The 14,862-nt window shown below is 37.8% G+C and overlaps 1 protein-coding gene across 1 annotated transcript in view; it reads left to right on the top strand.

The window, feature by feature from the left end:
- Positions 1-14,862, top strand: part of LOC108942319 (glypican-5-like) — a 129,482-nt gene that overhangs the window by 59,388 nt on the left and 55,232 nt on the right. Inside the window, exon 7 of the mRNA XM_018765585.2 lies at positions 13,423-13,582. Within this exon, the coding sequence (XP_018621101.1) occupies positions 13,423-13,582 (160 nt within the window). The remainder of the gene's footprint in view (positions 1-13,422; positions 13,583-14,862) is intronic.

Genomic DNA, 14,862 nt, shown 5'->3' with positions numbered 1-14,862 from the left:
CTCCACGTGACACTTATTCCCTCCCATAAGAATCAGCACATTTTCAGATCTATAAATAATATGACAAGTGATATGGAGAGGTGTAGACCATGACAGACAGTGACGGCTTCTCAGGTTTGCTGAAGCGCTTCAGCTCTCCACTGAGCAGGTGCTTCCTTGCTGCCCATCCCTCTGCCCACTGCTTTGGGGGAATAGGTTGAAGTCTGATGCTGTGTTTCCTCACAAGGGTCCATCCCTCCTTTAAAAAGCCTTTTTAAGGGTACACCAGGCTGCATGTATGTTATGTGAATCTAACCTTTTGAGATTGTCACAAAAAGGCAGAATCCAGAAATCTTAACATTGCTCATCAAGATCAAAAGTGTGGGAAACTTGGTAATCTCTGCTTTTCAGTTGCAACTATTCAGCTGTGTGTCTTGAATGTCTAATAGTAATGAAAGCTGGAGAAACAGGATTTGTTCATTATATATATATATATATATATATACACACACATTGTCTGAAAACGCTTGTCCCAAGCAGGGTCGCTGCAAACTGTAGCCTAACCCAGCAACACAGGGTGCAAGGCTCGGGGAGGAGGGGACACACCCAGGATGGGACGCCAGTCCATCGCAAGGCACCCCAAGCAGGACATGAACCCCAGACCCACCAGATATATGTATAAAATAAAGAAAAATTTCAATAATTCATCAGAGCATAAAGATCTTGGATCTGATCTAATCCATGTTCCTGTTGTAGTAAAGCAAGGGTCTTTGTGTGACATTAGCACATCATAGTGGTAACACCCTTCTTTGGTGGAGCGTGCCATAAATGTAGAAGCATGTAAAATATTCATTTTTACATGAATAATGAAGGAAGCGCTCCACATCTCCCTGTATTTAGTGTGGTCTTTGATGTCTGAAGGCCTAGGCAGCCTTGCGATTTTGTAAAAAGTATACTTCAAAGTAGCTCCAGTTAAATACTGACATAGCTTTACGTTTTCTGACTAGTTTTGTCACATTGTGCAAAAGGTAGGTGTTAGTGTTAAGCTTATTGCTTTCGCTGAGCTATTATTTGACAATGATGTGAAATATGCCCTGCAGTACAGAGTGGTTGAGCAGAACTGCAATGGGATTCAATACAGTGCATATGATTTATAAAATACACTCATTTAATTGCATTAAACACTCAATTAATTGTACTTTTAAGCCAGTGGAAACCTTTATGGGGACCATAAAGTATGTGCTTGTATTTTTCTTTTTTTAAAAAAATTGCTTTATTTGCTCTGAGTATCGGGCTGTTTTTCTTCTGTAGTGTTGTGCCAGAATGACTAGACCATATGGTAGCACAAAATAAATAATTTAAAAAAGAAAACAAAATCTTACAAGCGATCTACATATGTTTTGGATTGTGAAGGTGAAATTAGTTATTAAATTATGGTTTTAATAGCAATTATGAGCAGTTTTAACACTACATGAGTAAGGTTACTTTTTGTTCAATGGCATTAGTGTTCAATGAATGTGACAAGATGGTACTAGACAGTGCCAAGCACACCGACACAAAAATAGCACTGTTTGTTTACTGTCTATGTCATATTCTGTAGACTTGGGGCTATTTGAGGTTATGAACTGTGTCTTGGCAGTTCCCTATGCTGTAAATCAGTGCAGTGCGCGAGCCACTGGGCTTTCCTTCCTGCTTTCACTTCTGCGTCCTTTGAGGATGTTTTACGACAGGATAAATACTCAGGCCCTCGGGTACTCCTGTTAATTACAAGTAACAGCCTCATATTTACACAGTATGCAGGGTGTTTGTTTCGGCAGCCCGCCTGTACCGTACCCATGATAAACATTTTTCTTATCAAAAAATGTTCTGTAATGACAGATTTCATATAAATGTATAATTATTACACAAAAGTGGTAATCTCTTATCCAGCGATTTCGGGTTAGAAGCTTGGAGCACATGACAGACAATGTTTTAACAAAAAAAGGTTCATGATGGATGGATTTGATATAAATATGTTAGTGTGAGGGTGGATTTGGCCTGTCATCCCAGGATTTGTGCTTAAATAGCAACTATATTTGCTGGAGATGTTTCAGTTAATGTTTATTCTGAATAAACATCACCAGCTCATATATGCCTACTTGTATATTCTTTTTGGAGTTAGGCTGCTCTTGCACTGTTATAACTGCAGGATTCTCATAGGTTTTGTTTATTGCAGGTGATATGATATATAGCTTTTCTCAGTGGATATGTCTTCATTAAGATTCATTTGCATTTGACAGTAATAATATGAGTTGCCTACATTCATTGTGTATATTACTGAGTGAATGAACATATCTCTAACAAATGCTATGTTGAGAGTATTTGAATGCATATTGGATGAACAGCTTTGAAATGTGTTTTAGGAAACCAAAGTGTTTTTTTTTTTTTTTTTTTTTGTCGGGTGTTTCAATTGTTCTGACGACATTGAAAAATTGACATAAATCAGTCACAACATCATATGAGAACCTTACATAACAGCCTTGCATAACAAACTGAAAACTTTAGGATTTTATGTGCAGAAAATCCAGTAAATTGTTTTAATGTATGGCTGTAATAGCTACTTATTGAAAACAGATTAAGTTGTGGCTATAAGCTACTTAGTTCCAGAGTGTAAACCTTGGGGATGTAGTTTTGATTTCAGCAAAACTAGCTATCTTCTTCTGCATACCACCTTTTGCTGACTGTTTCTGTTGCCACTCCTATTATCAACTGAATATGTGTTAGGTGCCCATTACCTGCTCTGCAGCTGTTTCAAATGTAGTGGAAATTTGAATTCTTTACATTTCAAGAAGAATGTGTTGACTCATCTTGTCATTTGGTAGCCATGGCTGAGCAGTTCATTAAGTGAATCGAATAGCTCGAACCATGTTAATTTGAAGGCCTTAGCTAAATACTTAATCACAAAAAAATTCATATTTGTGAAGTTGTTAGTAAAATGAGTGGGTGTTTTTTGTAATAAAACATGTTCTCTTCACTTATTTAATCATTTGTTAAGCTTGAACAGAATAATTTAGAAACTTAAAGCATTGATTCATCAGAGTCAGTTAGCAGGTAATTGATCAAAGCCGAAGAATTAAGGAGAAGGAATTCATTATAATGATTTATTTATTTCTGAAAGTCAGCTTTTGCAGTTTAAGACATTTAAATTGGTGTTTTTATTGAATAGAAATATTTTTCCAATAATATTACTAAAAGCAGTGCTCTTAATTAAAATGAGTAAAATCCACTTTACTTAACATTAAAAAACATAGTTTTGACAAGCATCACATCACCCATTCAAAACAGTCTGTATTTTATATCACTGTATAACTATGAACTACAGTACATAGCTGTATTATGCATACACACACACACATACAAAATTCAAGTTGACACTGTAGTTATGAAGTCATTTTGAATATTTAGCTTTTAATTCTTTAGGCATTCTCATAAAAATTTTTGTATAGTTGAATCACTCTACAGGGAGTTATTCCTTATGTTACTTCAGCTTGAATATTCTGTTATTTATCTTGTATTATTATTTTCTGTCTGTGCACATATGCTTTAAAAAACAAGAAAAAAAAGTCTGCACTGGGGAATGAAGGTTTTTATGTTTCAGTTTTAATGAGCCCGGTTATACTTTACGCTTGCTATGTCAACCAGAAATCCATGGTTAATTAGATGGAGCGCACCCACTGTTTTCCCTGATATGAGGGTGATCATGACATTCCTGGCAATTTCCTGTAGTACCAAGATTGCCCCATCTCAATTTTCTTTTATTACTACTGATAAACACAAGATATATATATCCAGTCTTTAGATTTAAATTGGCTGCACACAACATTTTAGGGGCAGTAAGGAGACTGGTGGTTAGACCTGTAGTCTTGTGATCAAAAGTTAAGTCCGTGCTCCTGCAGTCACACCATTGATCAAGGAACCTACACTGCCATATAACTGGGTAAATAAATGTAAATAGCATAGTAATCGAACCTAACACTGTAAGTCACCTTGGACAAAGGTCTGAGTTAAACGAGAATGAATGATAATGTTTAATGCCTGACTTATAATAAAGCCATGTGTATATGGCAAGCATGCTTTTTAACTTCACTCAAATTTTGCTGAATACAATACAATACAAAAAGTAATACAAATTATTTCTGAACAAATGAGGTAAAAATGTAGGAAGAAATATTACTTTTGTTCATGTCAATTTAATCTTTGCTGTATGAACAGAAAGCTGTAGTACATGTAAGTGGTGTGTAGTCTGTAATATTGAATTGAAACCCCTTGACCTATGTTACAGTATTTATCAGAACTGAAAAGCACTCTGGAGAAAGAAATTCCCACAGCATCCTGCCACCATGGTGCATCCGGGCAGGACAGGGAAAATGTGTTTGACCACAAGAAGTGCTTCAGACTCTGCAAGTGTTTGGATCATTCTATCCATTCTGAAATGACTTCGTGATGAGAACGACCACCAATTAACCAGAATCAAGACTGTCCTCATTCATTAATTGTACTGTTCCATCTCATATTTTTCATCGGAATATATGATGGAGTGGACATTATTGAAGGGGGGGAACGCGGTGGCGCAGCGGGTTTGGCCTGTGCCTGCTCTCTGGTGGGTCTAGGGTTCCAGCCCTGTGTGGGGTGCCTTGTGATGTACTGGCATCCCGTCCTGGGTGTGTCCCCTCCCAGTCCAGCTTAACGCCCTATGTTGCTGGGCTAAGCTCTGGCTTGCTACGACTCTGCTTGGGACAAGCGGTTTCTGTGTGTGTGTGTGTGCGTGGATCCAGGATCCAATCTTGCCCTAATTTCCATATGTACCATCTCGTGCTTTATTCTCCATGGCTGCTCTGCACTGTACAAACAGTCAATAATGTAGGAATGAAAAGGAGAGATAATAATGTACACATATTACATAATAATAATAATGTTATTTTCCTCATTTGATGTCTTAAACTTTACCAAAAATTCTGTTATTTCCCAAAGGTTTTTTTTTTTTTTTTTTAAATCAACTTTTCATAAATTAGTAGTTTAATGTATTTTAAAAATAGATTTCTATATTTAATATTTAATATAATAATATTTAACATATTATTAATTATTTGCAACATCAACAGACCTTGTTGTCTGTTGTTGTGACTGCGCCCCACTGCATGGTGTACACATGTTGCGCAATGAAATGAGCAGTTGTATAAAGCCAAAATAAAGTGTCAAGTTATTTCTATAATTCCTAATTAAACATTGTGCGTTATGTGACTGTGATGGGGAGAAGATTAAAGTGATGGAGGCTGTGCTCTAAGTGAACCCAGTGAGAGATTGGCACAGGTCATATTTAATTATGCCAGACGAGCACTCAGGCGCACACACACACACACACACACACACACACACACACACACACACACACACACACACACACACACACACACACACACACACACACACACAGAGGATTTCTGGGCAGCGTGTATCTCTTAAGCCTGTGCTGATGTTGACTTGGAGGAGAAATGCATGTTGTAAAATTGCTTTTTACTACAGCTTTCTTCTTTTTTATAGATACACCCTCACTGAACAAATCATAATTGCTCAACAGGTGAAACAGCAAAATAAAGCATATTTCATACTGATGCTTTTAAAGATATGGAGAAAATTACTTTTTAGTTGAGTCAAAACCGTTCAGCATCACCAGTGAGTTTTATGTGTCTGATAAGCTGGGGGAAAGCAGTTTTCTTCCCTTTCCCCATAGGATGCAAAATGTTTGCCAGTTTTGATTTTAACATTTAATAAGGTATTTGCATTATGAAACACCTCATGATCTGTCATTACTTATTTTGTACAGACTTGCAGGTAATGTTTAGCAAAATGCAGTGTTAGGATTATGCTACACTAAAGAAAAATAGTTTGTCCTTGTCAAGTACACATCAGTAAAACATGTATATTTCTTAAACATCTCAGTTACATCTGTCTTAGTTTCATTATTAGTTTGTGGAGTATACAAAGGTAAACTTAAAAGATTTAACTGGAAAAATGTAAGGTTTTAAATGCCGTTTTTTTTTTTTTTTTTAGGTCCATTTTGACATGACCTCTCAAAAACTCAAATGAAAATGGATTATATTAGTTTACCCATATTTTTATATGATGGGTTCCATTTACATCCTGTCCAAGGTGTACCCTCCCTCACCTTTGTGCTCAGTGCTTTGGGAATGTTTTGTTCACTACGACCCTGCTCAGGACAAGCAGCTATTGAAATTGGATGGATGAATTTCCATTCAGCTCATTTATTACTTTCTATGCAATCAACACCAGTCATGTTCATATTTAACTTGACAGGTGATGATGAGCCAGTGGAATTACAGTTACCTTGGTTTATAGGGCATTTCCATATGATTTTCTAAATATCAATGGAAGTTACTGTGTTTTTAACACCTGAGCTCATTATTTTCCTTTGAAAAACCAAGAACTTGTTACCAAATGTGCTGTGTAAGGAGTCAAATAAAAGGCTGTTTGACCAGTCCAGAGCAATTTCCACACACATGATTTCATTGAGAAAGGATAACAGCAATTGAAGTTTAAATTAACCCTGAACTCTCAAGTGAATTGGTTCTTACAACCATTTCTGTAAATTCTCATGACTCAAACCAGTTTTTTCTGCTAAGCTGTTTTTAACAGTTACTTGTACATCAAAATCCTTCCACTTATTGATCAATTTATTTGAACCCCACAATTGTTCTTTTTTTCTCTTTTTTATCTAACAGCTTTTTTTTCCCTCCCTTTACCATAAAGGACCCTTTAGTAATAGACCTTCCATCTCCTTTACATGGTGTGTTGGTGGAACAGAGGCTTGGTTCTTACCACTAATTAAAGTCATGGGAACGGTCATGTTTTGACAGCTCAATTGTGTCCACCCCTAAAAACATGTGCAGTGACAATGTTGTGTAAGTATTATGTCTCCTGATATCAGGAAAACATGCAGTCAGTATGCTACAGGGAAAAAAATAAAGAAATTAATTATTAATAATTAAGCTCGCCACTCTTCTGGATTCAAGGTGGAATAGATGCTCATCACAATCTCAGACCAGTTTGCTTGAGTGTAGCCACGTTCATTTTTTAATGTAACACTTTCCTGGTTGTGATAAATTTGGAGAATTATTGTTAATAAGTTTGAACTTTTACTGTGATATATATATACCCTCGATCGGGAGCTGTGAGATGTGAGAAAGATTAGTTGTAAAGGATATCTCCACAAGACTGTGTTAGACCACAATGTGCTGTGAAATGCAGATATTGATGTCACCATTAATCATCATTATATAAAGAGAGAGCAAAACAAAGGCCTACTACATGTGCTTATATATGTATAAAAATTTATGATTTACTGTATGTGTTTCTGCAAAACAGCTTACAATTATTTACCCATTTATATAGCTGATTAATTTTTACTGGCGCAGTACAGTAGGTGGGATTTGAACCTGTAACCAATGGGGGGCAAAGGCAACGGCTCTAACCACTATCCTACTAGCTACTCAAAAGAAAAAAAAAAAATCAGTTGGTTAAACCACTTACAATCTGACCTTTTTTAATTTAAGTACACAGATGAGGCCATTGTTTTCCTAAGATCTCTGTGGATATTTGATCATTGTTCATTGACATGCAACTAATGTTTTGTTCACCACTTTTGGCTGCAAATTAGTTTTCTTTTCACAGGCAGCACTATTTCATAGTTCTCAGAGTTATTTCATCACATGAGTCATTTAATTACCCTTGAGACATGTTTCCACGTTACAAAATGATTCCCTTCATCTATAGCTAAGAAACCGGCTACAAAATCAGTCTGTCATCTCAAAAAATGAGAGATATATGGCGCTTTGCATTTCTTAATAAGGTCAGCCAACTGCACTAATAACTCTCCGGAATCTACCCCGTGCAGCCTGCTGCGATTTGTCATATAACGGCTGGAAACGGATTTGATGGATGTCCCCACATAATATTCACGACTAGGCTGATCTTTGGTCCTTCTGCTGAGTCCATAGCAATAGGATTTTACTGTATCAACTTTTCTGTAAGAGGTTCTAGTACGGCTATAGTCCCGAACGGATTTTTGCTTTTTTTTTTTTTTTTTTTTTTTTAGAAATTATTATTTTTTTTTTGTTCTCTCATGAGTGACACAACATCACTTGGTTATCTGCAGTTGTGCACAAACCTGCTGCAATGACACTTACAAGCAAGTTCAGCTAATAATATTTTACCATGTTTTGCACAGTTTAATGGAAAGACCTCTTTCATAAAACTGTGCAAAATAGACTTTATGCATTGGCCAATTCAGGCTGCAACAAGTTACTCTTTCCCTTAAATTTATTCAGACATTGTTGTCCAACAAAGTTATTCTTGTTGTCATTATTATTGTTACCATCATCATCATCATTATTGTTGTCATTTTGCCTTTGTTAGACTTTGCATGTACAAGTCTTATCCTTCTGCAGAGTAGGATAAGACTCTCTTGCATAGTAAGAGTATATATTACTCATATCTGTAGTATACTATTAGCTATTATAATACACACACACACACACACACACAGAGTCTAAAACCACTTGTCCTGAGCAGGGTCGTGGTAAGCCAGACCCCAACCTGGCAACACAGGGTGCAGTGCTGGAAGGGGAGGGGGCACACCTAGGACGGGACCCCAATCCATCACAAGGCACCCCAAGCGGGACTCGAACCTCAGACCCACCAGAGAGCAGGCACAGGCCAAACTCGCTGCACCCCCACACCCCCTTTAAAATAATATAATATATACTATTTCACACACACACACACACACACACACACACACACACACACACACACACACACACACACACACACACACACACACACACACACATTTTCAGAACCGCTTGTCCCATACAGGGTCATGGGGAACCGGAGCCTACCCAGTAACACAGGGCGTAAGGCCGGAGGGGGAGGGGACACACCCAGGACAGGACGCCAGTCCGTCGCAGGGCACCCCAAGCGGGACTTGAATCTCGGACCCACCGGAGAACAGGACTGTGGTCCAACCCACTGCGCCACCGCACCCCCCATACTATTTCATTAATACTAATTATACAACTAATTATACTATTATAATAATAGTACTACTGCTAGTATCAGGGGGACATGGTGGTGCAGTGGGTTTGGCCTGTGCTGATATAGTTAGTACTGATATACAGTGCCGTGAAAAAGTATTTGCCCCCTCCCTGATGTTTTTTGTTTTTTTTTTTGCATATTTCTCTCACTTAGATGATTGAGATCATCAAACAAATTTTAATATTACACAAAGATAACAGGTTCTGTTTAAGTGATTTCTTGATTCAACAGGTCTGGCAGTAATCAGGCCTGGGTGTGGCAAGTGGGATTTAACTCAGCTTTCCAAAAAATGTGGTTAATCACAGTTCATTCATGATTTAACAAGGGGGGGAGGGGGCAATTACTTTTTCCACATAGGGCCAGATAGGTTTGGACAGCTTTTTTTCCCTTTATAAATGAAATCATCATTTAAAAACTGCATTTTGTATTTACTCGGGTTATCTTTGTGTAATATTAAAATTTGTTTGATGATCTCAGTCATTTAACTGTGACAAATATGCAAAAAAATAAAACATCAGGGAGGGGGCAAATACTTTTTCATGGCACTGTAGGTAAATATTGTCATCAATTATAACTGAACAGCATGGTCACTTTCATTTTTTTTTTTTTTTTTTTTTTTAAATGTTTTTTGGGACTCTCTTTTTGTAAATTCCATAATTTTCATGAGTAGTTTCAGCTCCAAGTTTCATCACCCATTATGAAATATTTGTGATAAAAGACATTAATCTCTGAAAAATGTTTAATAGCATATTAACCTGCCTCCCCTGTAAGAGGGGGCGTGCATTACTAATGACCCAGTAGAAATGTATAGTGTTTGAGTAGTTCTGCTTTCAAAGGAATGGTGCAATGAAATGTTTAATATCTCAAGGAAAAAATGCAGCGCTTGAAACAATTCTCCCATCCTGTCCAAATCAAATATGTAAATTGTTGTCATCTTCCACTGTTCCAAAGGTCATAAAGGCCTTACATCCTTTGGTAATGAGCACTTTCAGAGATGCTTGTCAATCTGTCATGGCTGCTCAATAAAACATCTTAAAACAGTGTTTTACTGAGCACCTGGGGGGGGTGTTTCTCCTTTGTGATGGCTTTCATCCCCCAGTTATGCCACATTCCAGCAACTACAGTGCTCACTAAGCTGCCTTCACTGCAGTATAAAAACTCGGTGTCTCAGTGCTCACCTGAGATCTCACATTTTATAACTGAAAACATTGTATTTTATTTCTGTCTTGCAGAATCTGTCAAGACAAAACTGTTTTTTGTGTGAGGTGTGCGATTTTTGTATGAACACCTGAACTAGATGGAACGTGGTTGTCGTTACATTTTCATTAACTAGGATATATGGTACTACCAAACATGAACACTTTATTATTGTCCTTGGTTTTCTTTCCTCCTCTTATCTTTCAAAGCTTGTTGATTCCAGCAATATAATTTAGAATCGTAAAAAAGAAACAGCTTTTAATATATTTTGTAGAGTGAGTGAAACTTTTGCAAACTTGGAGCAAGAAACCTTCTGTAAACTTTATTATTGTTTAATTCTGCTTATCCCTTGATAGCAGCAGGTAGTTTAACTTGGAGGCTGCTGCTGATGTTATCACTCAATCCTGTCTATTTAGTGAAAAGTGCAGTAGAAAGCAGATAGCATAATGGTAAATTTACAGATTGGAAACCACAGCAGGTTACCTGCTGTGCCATTATGCCATCCCTTTCTTCTGTCCAGAATTAAAGTATGAGCAAAGGTTAATGAAAGTGTCACTTAAGCCACAGTATAATAATAACTGAAAGTGTTTCACTACATCAGAATAATTTTTCAATTTGAATCCATGTTAAAAAAGTAAAGGGCATGCGATGGTGTAGTGGGTTGGACTGGGTCCTGCTCTCTGGTGGGTCTGGGGTTCAAGTCCTGCTTGGGGTGCCTTGCGATGGACTGGCGTCCCATCCTGGGTGTGTCCCCTCCCCCTCCAGCCTTACGCCCTGAGTTGTCGGGTTAGGCTCTGGCTCCCCGCGACCCTGTGTGGGACAAGCAGTTCAGAAATGTGTGTGTGTGTATGTGTGGAAAAAAGTAAAAAATAAAATAAGTGAAAATCTGAGATTACACGCATTGAAAGTCTTGGGAATTTTACAAATTACATTAATCTGAGAAACACATTTTTCAAAGATTTTCTTAATTTTTTTTGCTGTCAAAAATGGCCATCTGGATTTTCCTCTGTAGAATATTTTATGTTTTTGTGCAGAATGCTGTTGAAGATAGTCCTTGGGGAAGCTAAGCTTTGGGCATCATGGATGTTATTTTTGTTTTCCCTTTCAGTAAAGGAGTTGGGAAGTTTACTGAGAAGGTGTGAGGTATTTACGACACAGTTCTGTGGACAAATATAAGCCCCTTAGTTCTACTTCAAAAGTAATGATGCAGTGATCAGACAGCTTATGCCCCCCCCCCCCCCAAAAAAAAAACCTGAGCTAAAGTGCAAGTACAAGGCCATACTTACTGCAGTGAGTCAGCTGTTTTACATTTGTTGTATTTTCATAGTGTGTTATATCAGTTCAGATTAAACACCAAGGAGCTGATAAGTATCATTAGAAGGATATGTTTCCCTTGACAAATACTGTATATTAAGAAATATCAATATGCAGACAAAACTCATTAAGAAGTTAACTTTCATTTATATCTCCAAGAAATGTTAAATTTATAATTTTTTTATTCCCTCTTCATCTGTGTGCATGCTGTGGTTATTTAACTAAATTATTTGTAAAGTATGCTTTAACAGACAGTGATTAAAATTACAGCAAAATGTTTTTTCACAAGCTCTCCAAATAGCCAGGAAGTTACTTTTGAACTTTAGGCAATTCCTGCCTTTCTGGTTTAGCAAATCACTTCTGGCTGTCCTAGACTGACGTTGACGGACAGGTGTGACTCCAAATCCAAGTCAGGGGGTGGGGATGGAAAAATGAGAATGGAATGACGGAATGGATACGCCCTCTGGATGTAACATTAAGACATAGGGTTTGGAGGTTGGTCTGGTGACATGTCTTGTGAGAGCTCACACCCAGGGATCCAGCGGAAAGGAGGGGGTAATGGGGTCAGTCTGTTGGGATGAGAGTGGAAGGCAGTCGTAAGCGACGGTTAGTGTTGGAGGAACATAGTGCTGGAACAAGATGATTCAGTTTGATAAGACAAAGAATTGTCCAAATATGCCAAAATTGTTTACAAAGATGAAAATATTACACACTGGATTTCCTGTGTAATAAACAGAAGTGTTTAGCTTTAGGACTGGAAAGAAATTATGCAGATTCCCAGATTCACCAGGGAGAGAGAGATTTTTCAGAAAAATTCAATATGATGAAGACATCAGTAAATGATTATACCCTGATACACAACTCTGTATTGAGCTGTTCCAATTACCTGTTGTCTCTAACAATGGAAATTGTTTGGTTCAAACTTAGCTAAGCAATGACTTGGTTTTTCTCCACTGTGACTCTTAATATTAAAGCAAGGAAACTGTGCTGTCTTTGCTGGTTCGGCCTAACAGGAATCGACCTTGTGAATGCAAATGGAGTCTCACATGCCAAAAAAGGCAATTTCTCTTGCTGCCCAGCTCTGTCCTATATATTGACAAGCCTAGATTTGTACCTTCTGGACTCAGTAGAAGCCTAATTCCACACAATCATTTCATTAGCAGTGCACATCAAACCGCCATTTACGTTCTGCAAAAGGATCTGAACAAAATATTTTTGAAATAGTTGCTCTTGTTCTAACGTTGATTGAACACATTTCTTTATTTCTTCTTTCTCTGCCAGTTTAGCTATTGATTCCGTTGTCTGACACAAATCTTACTGAGCAAAACTTGCAGAAAAAAAAGCACAGTGGTCTGAATCAGCTGAAGTTTTGCTTGGTCGTGGTTGTTTCTCAATGTCTCATCACAATGGACACGTACTACACACCCCTGCATGGCAGACTGGGAGATGCGACTTGTTGCCGCTGCCCAGCATCATGAGAGAGTATCGCTCCGCATATCACTTGCCCGGGAAAAAATCTAAATTCAAAATTCCAAATATTGTTTTTACTGAATGTCTATTGCCTGTTCACCATCGTAAAGTAAAAAAAAAAAAAAAAAGAATTGTATGTCGAACCATCGGAAATCGGGGACCACCTGTTTAGTAATATTATGGTGTGTATTAATTGTGAAAGTATAAGAAGTGCTAATATGAAATGTTTGGATCCATGTATGATTTTCTCTCTGAGGTAGCTAAGCCTGATTTCCCTTGAATAAGCATCATTCTTGCTTTCCTTTTCAGCGTCTTCAGGGGAAGGCAATTCCAACAAATGGGATGCTGGATCTGATTGAGCTGGGCAGCGGGACTCCGGAGTGGTCATTCAGTGGCGACTGTGACGATGAGGATGGCTGTGGCGGGTCAGGGGATGGCGAGGGGATAAACCCCAGGAAAGTCTCCAACTGTGAGTGGACATCTTATATCTTTTAATTTGCTCTTCTTGTCTTGGCTATCAAGATATTTCCTTTATGCTGCAGTACATACAGTGCCAATCAATATGGATTCATTTTCTGGAAACTAGTTGGAAACAAAGGCTTTTTATTAACAAGTCTGATGAAGAAATGAGGCGCCATGTTTTCCCAGATCTTCTGCAGCAATGCCCAGAGACGTAGGGCACTTGTGGAGCAGTGTTTCGCTCTTCTGCCCAGTTCATCCGATACAACCATTGCACATGTACTCAAACTTTTCACCTTTACTGTAATTTACCATTGATTCGGTCTAACATACAAGGGCTTTACCTGTACTTCATGTGTATGTAAACTGCGATAGTTTACATCCGTTTTACAAGTTCTTTATTGCTGGTGCTGTCGATCTCCTTCGGTGGGGAAGGAGGGCAGTGTGACTGCACTGGTAACTGTTGTTGGTGCTGTATTCACTGAGCGGTTAACAGCCTTATAAGCGAGTGTGCTGATGAAATGGTTAACAGCTGCAAAAGGAAATCATTTATTTATCCAACCAGGGAATGGAATGCTCTGTTCTCACTGCAGCATGACTATCTCTGCAGAACAAGCTTTTCTGTCTCGTCAAGAACCTTGATAGTCTTATTTTGTGGGGGAAAAATATATTTTCTCTTCAGTAAAGGCACCTATAAAAGGATCAGCCATTATTTAACTTCCATATAATGTGGGAAATAATGGAGTATTTAACCTGTTGATGAGATGCTTTTGTGGCTTTTCTTCCACCTTGTGCAGTTGTGAGAATAACTTTGTGAACCCTTTAGATTTTGGCAGGAATGGTTATGAAAATGTGATCTAATCTTTGTCACACTGAGAAATGGTGACAGTCTGATTTGACAACACACACAACAGTTTATATTTCCATATGTATTTTGAATAAAGGCATTGTAGTGCCCCTGAAATGCTGTGGTATGAACTGAAATAGGTTGCTCAAGCAAGACATCCCAAAAAAAACACATGAAATTAAATAGTTTTGTATAGAGGAATGGGCCAAAATACCTCCTTACATATATCCAGGTCTGATCAGCAGCTACAGAAAGTGTTTGGTTGAGGCTATTGAAACTCCACTAGTTACTTAATATAATTGTTCACATACTTCTTCCATGAATGACCTTGTTTAAACCATTTTTTTTCATTAAAGATGTGGAGATGTAAAATTTAAAATAAGATTGTCTTTGTTATATCTATTTAAGTGAAGATCAGATCAATTTTTTTGGAGCAATTTGTG

The sequence above is a fragment of the Scleropages formosus genome, chromosome 14 (assembly GCF_900964775.1).
Source record: "Scleropages formosus chromosome 14, fSclFor1.1, whole genome shotgun sequence".
Lineage (NCBI taxonomy): Eukaryota > Metazoa > Chordata > Actinopteri > Osteoglossiformes > Osteoglossidae > Scleropages > Scleropages formosus.
Note: the sequence above shows the minus strand (reverse complement) of the source record. Positions and strands in the feature narration are given on the sequence as shown.